The 18,325-nt window shown below is 38.2% G+C and overlaps 1 protein-coding gene across 3 annotated transcripts in view; it reads right to left on the reverse strand.

Moving 5' to 3' along the window:
* Positions 1–18,325, reverse strand: part of CTNNAL1 (catenin alpha like 1) — a 60,502-nt gene that overhangs the window by 30,260 nt on the left and 11,917 nt on the right. For all 3 annotated transcript variants that reach the window (XM_059925255.1, XM_059925254.1, XM_059925252.1), the window contains exons 2-5: positions 11,683–11,872; positions 5,426–5,613; positions 3,109–3,228; positions 535–624 (exon numbers count right to left, since the gene is read on the reverse strand). In XM_059925255.1, the coding sequence (XP_059781238.1) occupies positions 535–624; positions 3,109–3,228; positions 5,426–5,613; positions 11,683–11,872 (588 nt within the window). The remainder of the gene's footprint in view (positions 1–534; positions 625–3,108; positions 3,229–5,425; positions 5,614–11,682; positions 11,873–18,325) is intronic.

Raw genomic sequence — 18,325 nt, forward strand, 5'->3', positions numbered from 1 at the left:
GCAATCCTAAACAAACTGCTAATGAGATGTTTACTAGTTCTTTCTTGAATTGTAGCAATTTGCTGGCCGACTGCTGTTTGAAATTCTAAGCTCTTGATTGACAATTTTGTTGAAAGTAGAATAAGGACTTAGAGGTATGAATTTACAGAATAAACAAGCTAAGGGCTGACTTAATACTCCACTGTTACTTAACAGATTCTAACTTGCCTAGCTTTTTCTAGAGCACATGTGCTGGCTCCGCAATGAGACTAGCAAAACCCCACAGGCAGTGACCGTGTGTGACAGGCCTCCATTCACAGCACTTAATAAGCCATTTTCTGCTTAGTTGCTCAAAGCTGACTCATAGATTACCTGATGTTTGGAACTGGGGATGGAAGTTAACATTCTTGTTAAAGAATAACTGAAATTTAACTATTATAGCCCATATTCCAATTTATCACTTTCATCTTTTTAAAGTGTAAAATACATAAACTAGATGCACTTAATCGGGTTTTCTAATTAATTTACAACACAGCAAAACAAAAATTTTCTTACCTTTGAAGCTGTGAGAAGCATCATTGTACACTTTTCAAGAACTGCCCTAGCTGCTGCCATTTTTGCCTTTTTCTTTTCATCTTTCAAATCCTAAACATGGAATAAAACCATTGAGCAGTCTAGGATCATGTAAACAACTCAATTTTTTGAGAAATAATTTACTCCATAATAGCAATACTCAACAATTAAGTAACATTGTTTTAAAAAAGTGACAAAGTAGAAAAAAAAAACAGAATAAATGTTTTATAAAATGTCACCACTTCGATGTAAATACATCAACACAATAGAGTAGAAAGAAACAGCTGCCCTTACTAAGGGCGGCACAGCCAGGAACTGAGACCTAGGGAGAGGCTGCCATGTGGCTCACGTTCTGGTGGCCTGCACACCTGACATTCTGCCCATGTGAACACACCTCACTCCCAACCAGAAACAACCATCCTATGCTTTACTTAATTAAAAGTGACTTATTTACTGAGCATTTGTGGACTATTATTTCCTTCAAAATAGACACTTAGAAGTCGACTCTTTCAGGGATCATGTCTGATTAATCCCATCTACGTGCATATTCATCTCAAGTTTTTTTGTTGTTGTTGTTGTTGTTTTAATCCTAAACTTAGCCAATATGCTGCTCTAAAATGTTCTTAAGACGTTTCTTGGGCATATAATTTTCCCCAGCTAGAATATAAACTCTGAAGTAGGCACTGTATTTGGGTTTGTTTTTTTTTTCATTTGGTGTCTCTTCACATAGCCCTTGATATGAATGTGTGCTATCACAGAAGATCTCCAAATATTGCTGATTAAATCTACAACCAAATACTCTCATAACAGTTTGGTAACCATCTAAATTAGGGGTCAGCAAAAATTTTCAATAAAAGGCCAGATAATAAATTTTTGAGGCTTTCTGGTTCATTTGGTCTCTGAAACAACTACTTAATTTTGCCAGTGTAGTATGAAAGCTACCCTAGACAATACATAAACAAATTAATATGGTTGTGTTCCAATAACTTTACTTATGGATGCTGAAATTTGGATTACATAAAATTTTCACCTGTCACATTAGTCAATTTTTTTTCTCACTTGTCAGTTGGATGAAAAGCCTTTTCTTACAAATAACAAAGACCTAAAGTTTGAAAGTGATTTCCTTTTATTTGTTTTAATAAATGAGAGTGGATTCGAAGTTATCCCTATAATAATATCACTCTCATTCACTTGCATCCCAATACAGCTTTCTTTAATAGGAAAGAAAGAAGCAAAGTTATATCTAGTAAATGAGAAACTGCAAAAACCTCCAAAGCTAATTCAGGTCACAAGGTAACATTGCAAAGGACTGTATCCTACTTGTGATGATCATCCATCAGGAGTATCTTTCAAAAATAAAGGTTGAGGTCACTTCTAAAATTTCCATCCATTACTTGTCTTTAACATACTGGACAGGACTTCTAGCAAAAAAAACCTGTGGGTCTAGTTGACAATGCATCAGGTGTGTATACATAACACTTGTAAGCCATACACCATATATTGTATGGTGATAGCAAGTGATCCAAAAAGATGGCATCTCAATCTGTTAGAGGGCTGGTCCACAGGACGAAACATAGGCCTCATTAAACCCAGATGTCCAAGAAGCACTAAGTGCAGCATATAATCCAGCCTGCCACTTTCCAGGCCAATACCTACCTTCCAACTCCAGCTACAACCAGGAAAGTTCATGCCCAAAACCATGGCCAATGGGACTATACCAAAGCATCTCAAGAAGAGATCAATTATATATTTAACTTGACAGGATAAATTCATGCACAAGTACCCCAACAACAAGAAAAAGTCAATCCTGGATTTGACATGGTTTTCCACCTCCCTAAACTTCAGAACTTACAGTCTGAATTGGGGAACAGACCTACAAAGAACTAATATCACGGTGCGGTTTGAAAACTACAGGCTTTAGAATCAGACATAATTGAGTTCAACCTGCTAGAAAAGTGACCTTGGGAAACTTTATTATCCTCTCAAGTTCAGTTTCCTCACGTGTGAAACAGTAATAACAATACCTACCTTATACGGATGTTCTGAGAATTAAATGAGATCATGAATATTAAGTAGCTAACATATACCCAATGCAAATCACCCAATGCTTGGGTCATTACTATTAATCTAATATAGAACAATTATGGAAAGATATAATAACAGAATAATATATAACAAATTACAGAAAGAATAATAAGAGATATATAACAAAATACTATCAGGATATGTATGATGACTCATTTATTTGCCTGAGCCCTTGTAGAAGAGTCAAATGGAAAGTTCTGTGAGAGAGGAAGTACTTGAATTGGGCCTTGAAGGCAAGTATGACCTTTCCCAGTGTGTGAGGTGGGAAAATATTTAACTGTTATCTGTGAGCAAAAAAAGGCATACAGATCTATTTACTTTATCCTGGCTTATTTATGAAAGGCTTTCAAGAGCAAGGTTATAGATTTAATAAGCAAACAAACCAACCCAAATGATCACAAAGATCACACCTCTATCCAAATTGAAAAGTATGCATGTATCTCAAGATTTTTAAATATGGTAAACACATACATTTTGTCTATCTCCAGTAAGATGTGCAAACTCCACCATTTCATTTCCAAATTGACTGAATATTTGGACAAACTCTTGAAAGCTGTTCACTTTCTCCAGTCTTTCCATAGTTGCAAGAACCTGCAAAACAGACATTATTTTATTATCAGGTTTAGATGTGAAAGAGACTGAGACATCAAACCTGAGCCAAGAGAGGAACAAAAGAGAAGTTCTAAATTCTAGGGGAAAGTTGAGAAAGAGTCCCAGGAAAAGACAGAGAAGAAAGAACTCAGAGAAGTAGATGCAGATTCAAAGGTTAGAATCATCTAGGGAATGATTTCTTTTTAGGATGGGAACACTTGGGCTTACTTGAAATTAAAGGAAAAAGTAAAGGATATGACTAAATATGCAAGAGATCATTTATGCAGCAAGGTCTGGAGAAGGTGGGAATGGGCAGGACTAAGGTAATCAAATCTTCAGAGAAGTAGGAGGGGGATGAGGATAAAAGATGATACACAGAAGCTTTAAGGTTCAGTGAACCAGAACTGGGGGAACTCCATCCTCCTCAGAAAAGTGGAAGGAAGGTCACCCGCATAGTGAGGAGTGGAAAGGGCGATTAGGGACTTCAAGAGTAGGAAAAGTTTGGATCAGTCAGAAACTGCCTGTGGTGAATAAGTTAATTGCCAAGAAGCTTTGGGCAGCCAGGGGTAGATAGAGAGCATGTTTGTAACACAGCCAGCAGACAACGTTATGTATTTTCTTGATATTTAGAAGTAAAGTAAATAGATGTGAAACATATTTTCAAATACTTTTCCCTAAAATAACAGTACTGGTTTAGTTTTAGTCAGACCAAGATAGGTAAGGAAAACACAGATAGCCTGTGTTTACTTATTTAATGAGGATATGATGGATATTTGGAATGTTAATCTGCCCCGGCAGCTCAGGAAGCCTAGGCAACTAACGTAGATAAGGCAGATTGCCACCACTGAGCAGAACCTCCGTCTTCCAAAGAGAGGAAGGTTTGTTCCTATTCCTCTAGCACTGTCCGATTCACCTCTCCAATTTCTTTTTCTCTTTAAACTTACACTTTTCAATTCACTCAATACTAGCCAGCTAGTTTTGTCCTCAAATCAGTGGGATGATCCCTTCCCTGGCTGACTGCCCTCCTCTTTGCCTAGGGGATTATCCAGGGAAAGAAGTGATTGGGACTTGCCTGGTGGTCCAGTGGGTAAGATTTCGTGCTCCCAATGCAGGGGGCCCGGGTTCATCCCTGGTCGGGGAAATAGATCTCGCATGCATGCCGCAACTAAGAGTTCGCGTGCCACAACAAAGAGGTCCACATGCCACAACTAAAAGATCCCGCATGCCACAACGAAGATCCCGCCTGCTGCAACTAAGACCCACAGCTAAATAAATAAATAAATAAATAATTGTACACACCCTGGCTTCCCTGTTGATGGAGAAGCATGGCCATTATCTGAGAGACTGAAAGAGGTCTAGACTGGAAGAGTTAAAATCTATTCTCTAAATTTTATGATTATTAAGTAATATTTAGGAACTTTGCATACAGAAATTTTATAATGTGGATAATTGTGGTTTCAGGTAATTAGGCTTTTTCTTAAGCATATAAATTGTTACTCTCTGACTTGGGGAAAAAAAGGCACTGAGGAATTCAGTATTTTTATCAGCTAGGTTTCTACTACATACATTGTCATGGTGCTCAGCTTTTCTTCCCACATTTGTACACACGAAAAGTTTTCACCAATAAACCTCAACAAGTAGATAATGGTTTTCTGAGAAGAAATGTTATTTGCATTCAACAGTTTGAGCCCAGTATATACATTTAGGAATTACAGGTATAGATGAAACATCATTTTTAAACTACAGACAATTAGAATAATAAACAATTAAAACAGATAAGCAGGGCTTCCCTGGTGGTGCAGTGGTTGAGAATCCGCCTGCCAACGCAGGGGACACGGGTTCGAGCCCTGGTCTGGGAAGATCCCACATGCCGTGGAGCAACTGGGCCCGTGAGCCGCAACTACTGAGCCTGCGTGTCCGGAGCCTGTGCTCCGCAACAAGAGAGGCCGCCATAGTGAGAGGCCCGCGCACTGCGATGAAGAGTGGCCCCCGCTCGCTGCAACTAGAGAAAAGCCCTCGTACAGAAACAAAGACCCAACACAGCCAAAAATAAATAAATAAATTAATTAATTAAAAAAAAAAAAAAACCAGATAAGCATTGCTAAATTACCTGCAGTTAACCTAAAAAAAAAGAAGAAGAAAAAACTTTTTGAACAACCCTGAAAGACACAAGTAGAAACATCAGAAAGGTAAGTACCTTATTTCTTGACCTTATTATCTGCTTAATGACTACTCGGTCTGCCAGCAATAACACTTTTGTCACTGAAGAAAGAAGTAATCTTGCAGCCTTTATAACTCCTGTTTTATCTGTAAAAATTGTGATCTGGCCATCAGATTCTGGACGATTCAAGCTGCTCATATCAGTAAGCGCTGCAATTGTTTCTCCTAAGAAGAAAGGCAAAGGGTGGGGGAGGGGGTTAAATTGGGAATAAGTCACACAAATTAAAATCCAGACTTTTCTCTAATCTTTAAGATAATGTGCTCAATGGGTAGAAACTCGACTTTGGAGTCTTATTTCGGGAATAAGAAAAAATTTCTTCTTGATGAACCCAAGGATTATCATATAAGGTTCTCTAATGGCAAAATAATGGTACATTCCTAAGAATTGTGAAAAATTGTTGTATTTATCGAGTTTGAAAAGTATTATAACTTTTGTTTCCAGCGGTATGGCAAACTACATGATCCCAAAAGCCTCCTGCTCTATAAGGCCAAGTAAGAGAGATCCCAGGAGCCAATAACCAAAGAAGAACCTAAAAGCAGAGAAGTAAGCAGCTGCCCAGGCTTTGGCTAGGGCTGAGGGGATAGAGGGAGCATCGGGGGGGCAGGGGTGGGGGTGGGTGTCCCTGCCCATCTCCACAACCTGAAGGGGTTTGGGTTTTTATGGATACGCAGGGACAGAAAACAAGACTTTGGGCCCCAGCAGGAGGTATCCTCAGTGAAAAGTGGGCCTAGAAAAACCATCCCTCTCTAGGCAGAGGGAAACAATAAGCAAGTTCATCTGTTGGTCAGCCTGGGCTCTGGCAGGGAAAACAAAAGTGTTCCTCCTAAGAGCCCAAATCACAGGCTGACCCTCAGGCTTGTTGTTTGAATGTATACTTCTCACGATGCCCGGAATAAACCATTCTACCAAATAAACTCCCAACCCTCTAGAAAAAGTCTCTTCTTCATTGTTGCTATGAAAATCTTTTGATTTCTGTAATAGCAATTATCCATCAATAAAACAATTCAAATATTTCTTGTCCCCCCAAATGAAACCAGACTGTAATTTTTTCCCAAACCTTACTGTTTAAATTTAAAAGTTTAAAAAAATAAACTTTTCATCATCTTGTAATGTTCAAGATCATTTTTAAGTCGTAAATAAGTCTGAGTACATAATGGATTGATTTTCTCACAAAAGCCCTCTTGTCAATATTATTACATACACCCAAGAGGCTAAGGATCTCGAGAAAAATTATCTGAATTTTAATGGACATATCACAAGGTATGACATAATGAGTCAGGATTCAGAAGATTAGTCTGATAGAAGCATATAAAATGGACTGGAAAGGAGAGATTCAGAGCCAGGCTACTAACCAGGCAGCTATTTTAATTATGGGTGTGAAGCAGTAAGGAACTTACTAGGATGATAGCCATAGGAATATAAAAAAGATGATTTGGGAGATACTGAGGGAACAAAATATAAAATTAGGACCTTAACAGTGATAAGAAGGAAAGGAAAAGTGGAAAAAATGGCTTCAAGGTTGTAAACCTAAGTCACTTAAAAAAGTCAGAAGGGCATGGGAAGGGAGATGATAAATTTAGTTTCAGACAATAGGAATTTGAAATGATACAGGAAAACCCAAAAGATAAGCCATTACATATGGAGTGGTTACACATCATGACAAGAGCTGAAGTTCTACTAACAGACGAAGTCTGTGGTAGCCAGCCTCCAAGATGGCTCCCAATGGTCCCCACCTCCTGGTATTTTCATCCTTGTGTTCTCTCCTCCCACATTATACCAGGGTTGGTATGGCAGAAGTGACAGTATGTTACACCCAACGTTAGGTTGTTAAAGACTCTGAGGTTGTCATCTTGGTTGCTTTCTCTCTCTCTGAGGGAAGCCATTTACCATGTTGTACGCAGCCACTACTGCAGAGAGGCATACATGGGGAGAATCAGGGGCCTCTGGTCAAGAGCCAGCAAAAATGTGAAGCTTGCCAATAACCAAGAGAGGGAGCTTGAAAGCAGATCCCGCAGTCCAGCCAAACCTGCAGGCCCAGCCAACACCCTGAGTGCAACCTCATGAGAGACGCTGACCCAGAAGCAGCTGGTTAAGCTACTCCCTGATTTCTGACCCTCAGAAACTATGTGAGGGAATAAAATGTTTGTGGTTTTAAGTTGCTAAGTTTGGGTTAATATGTTACACAGCAATAGGTAACTAATACAAAGTTTATATAGCAAATATGAAGAGAAAAAAGAGGTTAGAATTAAACTTTAATGTACAGAGAAAGGAGCAAGAGGAAAAGTATCACTTTGTAATAGCAAGAAGTATAAAAATGTTTCCTCTGTGCCCCTGGAAAATGTTACTTTTTCCAGTAGCTCTCAATCATCAAAGATGTTACATATGAGCTTGCCCATATGGCGTTATTTAACCTTTCCTTTTTCTGACTAAACCCCAGGCATTTAGCCCTAAGTATGTGGGATGGTAACATTTGGTTAGCTCCACCAACAAAGTTAAATGCTTCCTTAACATTATAAAGTTGTTCCAAGTATAGACTGCTCATAAATTAGTTCCCTGGAAAAGTTACAAAGCTGCCTTATAGTTTCACGGTTGTCATTTTTTAACTTGTTATATGTAACTAGTTAGTGTTATGTCTTAAAGCAAAAATTCAAAGTCGGTCAAGTACAAATATTTATTGAGTGCCCACAGAAAATGTAAAACTTGACTAGAAGCCAAGTAAAAAGTGAAAACAGCTGGGGGGTGGACAAAATGGGTGGACTCAAAAGGTACAAACTTCCAGTTATAAGCTAAATAAGTCATGGGATGTAATGCAGAGCCTGGCAACCATAGTTAATAATACTGTACTGCATATTGGAAAGCTGCTAAAGAGTAAATCTTAAGCTCTCACTGCAAGAAAAAAAAATTTTGTAACTATGCGTGAATGTTAACTAGACCTACTGTGGTGAGCATTTCACAATATATACAAATATCTAATCATTACATTGTATACATGAAACTAATATAATGTTGTATGTCAATTATACCTCAATTAGAAAAAAGTAAAAACACAATGCAAAAGTTCAAACACAGGGAAAGAAAAGTTAGAAATAATCATTATAATGACAACTAATATTTATTGAGCACTTTCTATGTGCCAAAGGCATACATGCATTATGTCAAAACACTGCTATAAACACTAACAATATCCCCACTTTATAGATTAGAAAACTGAGGTTTAAAAAAGTTTAGTAGCTTGCCCAATATCACACTGCTAGCAAGTGGAAGAGTTGGGATTGACTCCAAAGCCACAGTTCTTTATCACTACTTTACATTATTCCCCTCAAATGAATATTAAATGGTCCAAAGGAGAAAATGACTACTATGAGCTGAGTGGGCTAGAAACATTCCAGGAGTGACTTAAGTCTTAAATTTGTATATGTTAAGAGAAAATAAGGCTTCCATATCCTATAACTCCAGGAGGCACCATTCTCATTATCTTATCTGAGTGACCGTAAGAGGCAGTTCTCAAGAAGGGAAAGGGCACTTCACATGAGAAGAGACAACAGGTGCAGCCCATGACACCAGACAGCATCCAAAAGACACCTGCATGGAGCTCCTAGGCTTACAGGACTTGCAGGGCAGCACAGTCTGCTGGAGCTGGGGTAGGTGTACACATCCTCTTCTCACCTTACACTGAGCACAGTGACATGCTACGAAGCCAATAAGGTGAGGACTCAGGCTGCCCTTTCTTTTAAAAACCCTTACTCTTGCTTTAATTAAGGGTTTGCTTAAGAAACAGTAACATGAAAAACATCTCTACGTTTTCTGTTGAATTGTCCACGGCGTTATGTAATAACGTCTGTTGTATAAGTGCCCACACAATTTAGTTCCAGGAAAAAAAGTCACTTTCCTCTTGACAAGCTGGTTTGTTTCCTTTCAACAAACAATGAGAATTATATAACCCCTCCTTTCCCACATTTCTTGTCTTGCTTTCCAGGAAGTACAAAGATAAATTTCATGTTTAATTAGAGTAACAATGCTGGCCAAAGTTTCTAGTATATTTATTTTCATCTCCTATTTTAATGGGTTTATTAAACATATGTTTAATTGTAACTGTTTTACATCTCTCTCTCTTTTTTTTTTTTTCTGGCTACACCCTACGGCTTGCAGGATCTTAGTTCCCTGACCAGGGATTGCACCCGGGCCACAGCAGTGAAAGCACCGAGTCCTAACCACTGGACCGCCAGGGAATTCCCTTAAATCTCTTTTAATATGTAGGCAAAACATAAATTATGAATAGAATAAGGCCATCCCCCTTCCCTACATAAAATCTATTCTATATCTTAGTGATGGCTAGAAACCCAAGAGTCAACTCAGAATCCTCCCTTTGCTTTAGTCAATAACCAAGTTCTATCATTTAAATACCTTAGTGAATATTTAGTGTACTCTTTCTGGTTTTTATATCCCTAACACACTGTCTTGGTTTAGCCTGGTTTACTGGAAAAGCTTCCACATTAATCTCTCTGCCTTTAGTCTCAACTCTCTCTCAATCAACCCTCATTTGTTCATTTCCTCCATACTACCAGAAAGATTTCTAACACAAAATTATTGTCTTTCAGCTGGCCCCAAATTCCTCAATCTATCAAGTGTAGAATAGTACCTGAAGTCATTCATATAACATTAGGGCCTGGTTGGCCCCTCCACATTACTTGGCCTTATCTCACCCACGCCCTTCCCCCCAAGATGACCCTCCAAACATACCTGGCTCCTCTCTCAGGGTTGTCCATCTCAATTAAGAGCACCACCATTTACCCATCAAAACTTGGAGTTATCCATGACTCTTCTTCCCATCACATCCCACATCCAAACTATCAGCAAATCCTACCAGCTCCACCTTTTCAATATAACCAAATGCAACTGCTTTTCACCACCTCAAGTGCTATCACTGGGTCTAAGTCACCATCGTCTGTCACCTGAACCACTACAACAGCCTCCTAACTGGTCTCTGATTTCACCCCCATACCTCCTAAAATCTATTCTCCCTACAGCAGCCACCAGGGATCCTTTTAAAATATAAATGAGATTATGTCACCATCCTGCACAAAACCTTCCACTAGCCCCACTGTGACACTTAGAACACAGCCCAAAGTTCCTGTCTTTGCCTAGAAAGCCATACCTGTTCTTGCTCTTCTCCTTGCCTGGAATGTCCTTCCCCCAGATATTCATATAGTTGGGGTCCCCACTTCATTGCAGTCTCTGCTTCAGTGTTACTTCCTTAGAGAGATTTCCTGACTCCACCCCCCGATTTCAGTAGTTCTCAACTGGGGGGTCCATTTTGATCCCTCAGAGGACATTTGGCAATGTCCAGACATTTTTGGCTGTCACAATGGGGGAAGAAGGGATTTACAGGCATCTGATAGGTAGAAGTTAGGGATTCTACAATGCACGGGGTAGCCCGCACCCCCAGCAAAGAATTATCAAGCCCAAAATGTCAACGGCATCAAAGTTGAGAAACCCTGCCCTCCCTAAAATATACCTCCTTTGGTCTCCTAACCCTTATTCTGCTTTACTATTTTCTCCATGATAACTGTCACCACCTGTCCTTATGCACATATCTATTTATTCATTTGTTTATGGTCTCCCTCACTAGAATGCAAGCTCCACGAGGGCAGACTTTATACTGATTTCTACGCGGCCATATCCCTCTGGTCTAGAAGAATGCCTGGCATATGGCCAGCACTCAGTAAATATTTATTTAAAGAATAGGTGGATAAATGACACTTTAACAAAGCTGAATTATCTGTATCCATCAAAACTCCCCAGGTTCTCTCAAACTTCTATGCCACCAGTCACAGAGACTTGTGAGACATCAGGAGATCTGAAGTCAGATTTGTCTGCTGTAGAGACAGGAACAGGCTTATTTTTATTTCCATTTCCTACATGATGGCAAATAGGCTAATATGCTCCTTGACAGTAGAGTCCATGCCTCACATTCCTTCTATACCTCTTGCATTCAATGGCTGATGGCCAGGATGGTGGGCTTCTACCCTGCCCAGTGAAAGAATTCAATGTTTCAGATTTAGGACTTAATCCAAGAGAAATTCAATATTCCTGGATGCTAATCTAGGGCTTTAATGACCTAGGCATCAGTAATAACAGGGCTAAAACTCAGTACACATCTTTACTCAAAATAAGACAATAATTTGTCATGATATCCAAAGCAATAAAACTGGTATAAATAGGCTTTAACATACCTGCTTGTTTAGCTTCAATACAGGCAATATTTATTTCTTCTTTCAAGTCCCAGTTTTCATTGGCTATAGCTTCCCCTACTTTAACAAATCTTCCAACTGCCAAGTTGACGGCTTGTCCTACACGCTGAATTGCTTGCAGAGTTTTATCAGACTTTTTGGTATTATCTTTATGATTAATAAGTGTGGTGATCTAAAAATAAAAGATAAAAGCAACCTGCTTAAATTTTATCTCAATACTTTTTTTTTAAAGCTGTATCACAATGGCCAAGAAAATTAAGCCCAGCATACTACACTAGCCTAATACACTAAATTAATTGATAGTTTTAATGCTTCAACCCAAAGACAAGGAGCAAATCATCTTGCATCCCTCCTCAGGACAACATTTCCACTAATAACAATTCTAAGTTTACCTGAGGGCAGTTATCCAGGGCACACAGTTCTATAAGCCCTCCAGATATTTCAACAAATCTTAAAGGCAGGAAAAAGTAGGAGAAGGTGGATCATTACATTCAAAGAATCCACATAAAACCAAAGCACTTCAGGTCTAGATTCCTCTACTGTGACTTGAGCTGCTGTGAGAGTAGAGACAGCATCTTCTTCACTGTGCATTCCACTCCACTGCCTAGCACAGTGTGTAGGTTGTACAAAATGGTACATGAACCATACTTGTTTATACTTTAGAAGGACCACTATAATTTATGTTTTATACTTCTCTCAGTTTTGTTGCAGACTCAAAGTAAACGAAATACCAAGAGCTTTAACACTTGATTCCAGGCCCTGAAATAAAATATAAAAGGTGACAAGTTAAGCTGGTTGAAACAAATACAAATCTTCAAAATGTCCTAGAAAATTAGTACCTGAACTATAGTGACATATAAAAATATTTAAAGAATGTTACATGAAAAATATAAATCCCAAATGGTACCTGTCCATCGTGTATAACTTTGAAATGATTTATATAAATATATTAACAAAGACCAGAATAGTGAATTAAGAGAAGAGGAAGGGACTTGCCCTTTGAGCAGCAACTATGTGCCAAGCACTTTACATGTTATGGTATTAATAATTTAGAGTCAGGAAGGCCTGAGTTTGAGCCTTGGCTCTTCCGTTACTAACTAAATGACCTAGGGAAATGTACTTAATCTCTCTAAATTTCCTCATCTATAATATTATCTTCCAAATTTTGAAAATTTCCTAGAATCCAGGTCCTGAGGATGCATCACTGAACAAGACTAACACAATCCTGCCCTTATTCTATTTACAGTCTATCAAAATAACAATAATCCAATTGTACAAAATATATTTGTTGCACACCTATCATATGTCAAACAAAATTCTAGGCAGTGATGAAACAGCAATGAACAAGAAAGAAAAGGCCCATACTCTCATGGAGCTTATATTCTAGTGGGGTGAGGAGAGACACAATAATCACACACATAGGTTAAAAAAAAAAAATTAATGTAAATGCTATGCAAAATATTAAAATAGGATAATGTGATAGAAAGTATCTGTGTAGCTACCTGAGATTAGTTGATCTTCCTTCTATGAAGGAAGTGGGATTGCTGGATCATATGGTAGTTCTATTTTTTAAATTTTTTGAGGAATCTTCATACTCTTTTCCATAGTGGCTGCACCAACTTACATTCCCACCAACAGTGCACAAGCATTCCCTTTTCTCTACATCCCCACCAACACTTATCTTTCTGATGACAGTCAATTTTAACAGATGTGAGGTAATAGCTCTTTGTAGTTTTGACTTGAATTTCCCTGGTGATTGGTGATTTTAAGCATTTTTTCATGTACCTGTTGGCCATCTGTATGTCTTTTGAAAAATGTCTATTCAGTTCCTCTGCTCATTTTTAAACCAGATTGTTTGCTGTACAGAAGCCTTTTAGATTGATGTAGTCCAACTTGTCCATTTTTGCTTTTGTTACTTGTGCTTTTGATGTCATATCCCAAAAGCATTGCCAAGACCAAGTCAAGGAGATTTTTTCCCTATGTTTTTGTCTAGGAGTTTTATGGCTTCGGGTCTTACACTTAAGTCTTTAATCCATTTCAAGTTAATTTTTGTGAGTGGTATAAGATAGGGGTCCCATTTCATTCTTTTACATGTGATTATCCAGTTTTCCCAAATCATTTATTGAAGAAGCTATCCTTTACTCATTGAGTATTCTTGGCTCCCTTGTCAAATATTAGTTTACTATGTATGCATGGGCTCTGGATTTTGTTCCACTGGACCATGTGTCTATTTTAATGCCGGTCCCATACTGTTTAATTACTATAGCTTTGTAGTATAGTTTGAAATCAGGAAGTGTGATGCCTCCATCTTTTTTCCTGTTTCTCAGGATGCCTTGGCTAGTTGGGGTCTTGGTGCTTCCATACAAATTTCAGGATTGTTTTTCTATTTCTGTTAAAAATGCCATTGGAATTTTGATAGGAATTTCACTGAAGCTATAGATAGCTTTGGGTAGTATGGACATTTTAATACTAATTCTCCTGACCTATGAACATGGCTTATCTTTCCATTTACTTGTGTCTTCTTCAATTTCTTTCATCAAAGTTTTAGAGTGTTCAGTGTACTGATCTTTCACCTCCTTGGTTAAATTTATTCTTAAGTATTTTATCATTTTTGATGCTACTGTAAATGGTACCATTTTATTTCTTTTTCAGATATTTTGTTTTTAGTGTATAGAAACACAACACCAATTTCTGCATGTTGATTTTTTTATCCTGCAACTTTAGGAATTTGTTTATTAGTTCTGACAGTTTTTTGGTGGAGTCTTAGAATTTCCTTATATATAAGATCATGTTAACTGCAAATGGAGATAATTTTACTTCTTCTTTTCTGACTTTGATGCCTTTTATGCCTTTTTGTTGCCTGATTGCTCTGGCTAACACTTCCAGTACTATGTTGAATAGGAGTGGTGAGAATGGACACCCTTGTCTTGTTCCTGACATTAGAGAAAAAGCTTTCAACATTTCACTGTTGAGAATGATGTTAGCTGTGAGCTTATAATATATGGCCTTTATTATGTTGAGGTACATTCTTTATATACTCAATCACGAAAGAATGTTAAATTTTGTCAGATGCTTCTTCTGCACCTATTGTGATGATTATATAATTATTCCTTCATTTTATTAATGTGGTGTATCACATTTATTGATTTGCATATATTGAACCATCCTTGCAACCCAGGGATAAATCCCACTTGATCATGGTGTACGATCCATTTAATGTGCTACTGAATTCAGTTTGCTAGTATTTTGTTAATAATTTTTGCATCTGTATTCATCAGGGATATTGGCCTATAGTTTTTTGCTGTTGTCGTTTTGGTTTGGTTTGGTTTTTTTCCTTATAGTGTCCTTATCTGGCTTTGGTATCAGGATAATGCTGGCAGAGACCACACTTTTAAGTACTACATTATAATGCCCCACAAAATCCCAATGAAATAGGTACTAATATCATCCCCATTTCACAAATGATAAAACTAGACAGCATGGAGAGTAAGGAAATTAGACATCAAGAAGAGTAGGAGATTTAAGATTTAAATCCAGATACTCTGACTCAAGAGCCTAGCCTCTTCACCACTTAGCCAACCTGACTTCGCTGCTTCTGACTTCTCAACTGACAAGAGGATTAAAGAAAATGATGCAGTATCATGTTTAATATAGTACCCAGTTTAAGTACTCAGAGGCATATTATCATTAGCTCTCTTATTTAATCCTTACATACTATTCAAGACAAGAAAACTGAGGCTGAGTGAAATTAAGTACTTGGCTTACACAGCTAAGAAGCGGCCTAGTTTAGAATTTGAACCCAGATTTATCTGACACCAAAGTCCACCCCATACTCTTTACTTTAGTGGAGCTTTTCAATCTTCCTGGGTTTTTTGAGTGTTTTTGTTTTTGGAGGGAAAAATACTTTCTTCAAAATAAAATATTACCTAAAATTACTAGGTAGTCCATCAAAGAAGTGTTTCTATGGTTGAATTTGGGGATAACTATGGGTTATGGGAAGCAGGGAAACAAATATGAATACTATGAGCACCAGCTTAGTCCTTCTCCACACCTGATACATCCTAGGGAACTCTTAGTATCACCTGGAGAACAGAGAACTTGACCACCACTGACTGTTCCAAACAACCATGTTGGAAGAGACTCTGGAGAAAAGAAGTTTAAGTTGTTTTTATTAAATCCTTTATAAAGTTTAGAGTTTTCAATTGTAAAGAAAAGATCCTGCAATTAGGCTAAAATACCAACTATTGTTCAGTTCTGAAACACACATTTTGCTTTCACTACAAGCATCCTCCCCAGTGCATAATTAGGTGTGGCTATCTTCCTTTTACTCAAAGCATTCTGGAAAATATTCAGTCCAAATACAGGTATGCATTTCAAATTGAATTTGGAGGAGCCAAGTCAATTTATAAAATTTCTTATTAAAAGGTCTACATATGGGACTTCCCTGGTGGCACAGTGGCTAAGAATCTGCTTGCCAACGCAGGGGACACGGGTTCAAGCCCTGGTCCGGGAAGATCCCATATGCCGCGGAGCAACTAACCCTGTGCGCCACAACAACTGAGCCTATGCTCTAGAGCCCACGCTCTGCAACAAGAGAAGCCACCACAATGAAAAGCTCGCATGCCACAACGAAGAGTAGCCCCTGCTCACTGCAACTAGAGAAAGCCCGCGTGCAGCAATGAAGACCCAACACAGCCAAAAATAAATAAATAATAATTTTTTAAAAATAAATAAATAAATAAATAAATAAATTTATACAAAAAAAAGGTCTATATATGTCCTAAGATTATTTTCAAACTTTTTAAAAGGGAGGGCCAAAAAGTTATACATGTTGATTGTTTTTAAAAACGGGAAGGGGTAATATAGGAAAGCCCAAAGAAATAAAAGTCACCCATAATCCCACTACCTTGTCAGCAACTTGGCATAATTCTTTTCAGTCTTGCTTTCTACATAGACATACTTAAACACAGTTTAACAAAAGTGAGACCAAACTTCAATTTCCTTATCAAGCAAAAAATAAGACTAGTTAACATTTAACGTTAAGCACAACAACAGCAGACGCTATCTGATGTGCTTTACATGTACTGATTCAATCAATGCTTACGTCTCTGTGAGGTAGATACTGTTACTACCCTCATCTTACAGATTAAGAACCTGAAATATGAAAAGGTTAAGAATTTGCCCAAGGTCACAAAGGCAGTAAGTTTTCTCTCAGTCACTACACAGCCTCTTTCCTCCCAGGATTATGTTAAGAATCAGGAGAAGCGTGGCAACTCCCATGGCTGAGTGCTCCCAGAGCTAGGGCCTGCTCCCCACATACGTCTGAAGGAGCTGCAGGGGCCGTGGGCATAGGCAGAAAAGCTTGCGGGATCTTGCTTCCCAGGCCGGAAGTTGGGCCCGAGCTCCTGTGGTGGGGGCTCCAAGTCCAAACTGCTGGACTAACAGAGAACCTCAGACACCAGGGAATATCAATCGGAGTGAGGCCTCCCGGAGGTCCTCATCTCAGCACCAAGACCCAGCTCTATCTAACTGCCTGCAAACTCCAGTGCTGGATGTCTCAGGCCAAACAATCAGTAAGACAGGAACACAGCACCACCCATCAAAAAAAAAAAAAAAAAAAAAAGAAACGACAAAAAAAATATGTTACAGACAAAGGAGCAAGGTAAAAACCGACAAGACCAAATAAATGAAGACGAAATAGGGAACCTACCTGAAAAAGAATTCAGAGTAATGATAGTAAAGATGATCCAAAATCTCGGAAACAGAATGGAGAAAATACAAGAAACGTTTAACAAAACGTTTTCTAAAAGAACTAAAGAGCAAACAGTGATGAACAACACAATTACTGAAATTAAAAATATTCTAGAAGGAATAAATAGCAGAATAACTAGGGCAGAAGAACAGATAAGTGAGCTGGAAGATAAAATGGTGGAAATAACTGCCAGGGAGCAGAATAAAGAAAAAAGAATGAAAAGAATTGAGGACAGTCTCAGAGACATCTGAGACAACATTAAATGTACCAACATTCAAATTATAGGGGTCCCAGAAGAAGAAGAGAAAAAGAAAGGGTCTGAGAAAATATCTGAAGAGATTATAGTCAAAAACTTCCCTAACATGGGAAAGGAAATAGTCAATCAAGTCCAGAAAGCACAGAGAGTCCAATACAGGATAAATCCATGGAGAAACACACCAAGACACATATTAATCAAACTATCAAAGATTAAATACAAAGAAAAAGTATCAAAAGCAGCAAGGGAAAAGCAACAAATAACATACAAGGGAATCCCCATAAGGTTAACAGCTGATTTTTCAGCAGAAACTCTGTAAACCAGAAGGGAGTGGCAGGACATATTTAAAGTGATGAAAGGGGAAAACATACAACCAAGATTACTCTACCCAGCAAGGATCTCATTCAGATTTGATGGAGAAACTAAAACCTTTACAGATAAGCAAAAGTTCAGAGAATTCAGCAGCACCAAACCAGCTTTACAACAAATGCTAAAGGAACTTCTCTAGGCAGGAAACACAAGAGAAGGAAAAGACCTACAAAAACAAACCTGAAACAATTAAGAAAATGGTAATAGGAACATACATATCAATAATTACCTTAAATGTAAATGGATTA

The sequence above is a fragment of the Balaenoptera ricei genome, chromosome 6, assembly GCF_028023285.1.
Source record: "Balaenoptera ricei isolate mBalRic1 chromosome 6, mBalRic1.hap2, whole genome shotgun sequence".
In the NCBI taxonomy this organism is placed as follows: domain Eukaryota; kingdom Metazoa; phylum Chordata; class Mammalia; order Artiodactyla; family Balaenopteridae; genus Balaenoptera; species Balaenoptera ricei.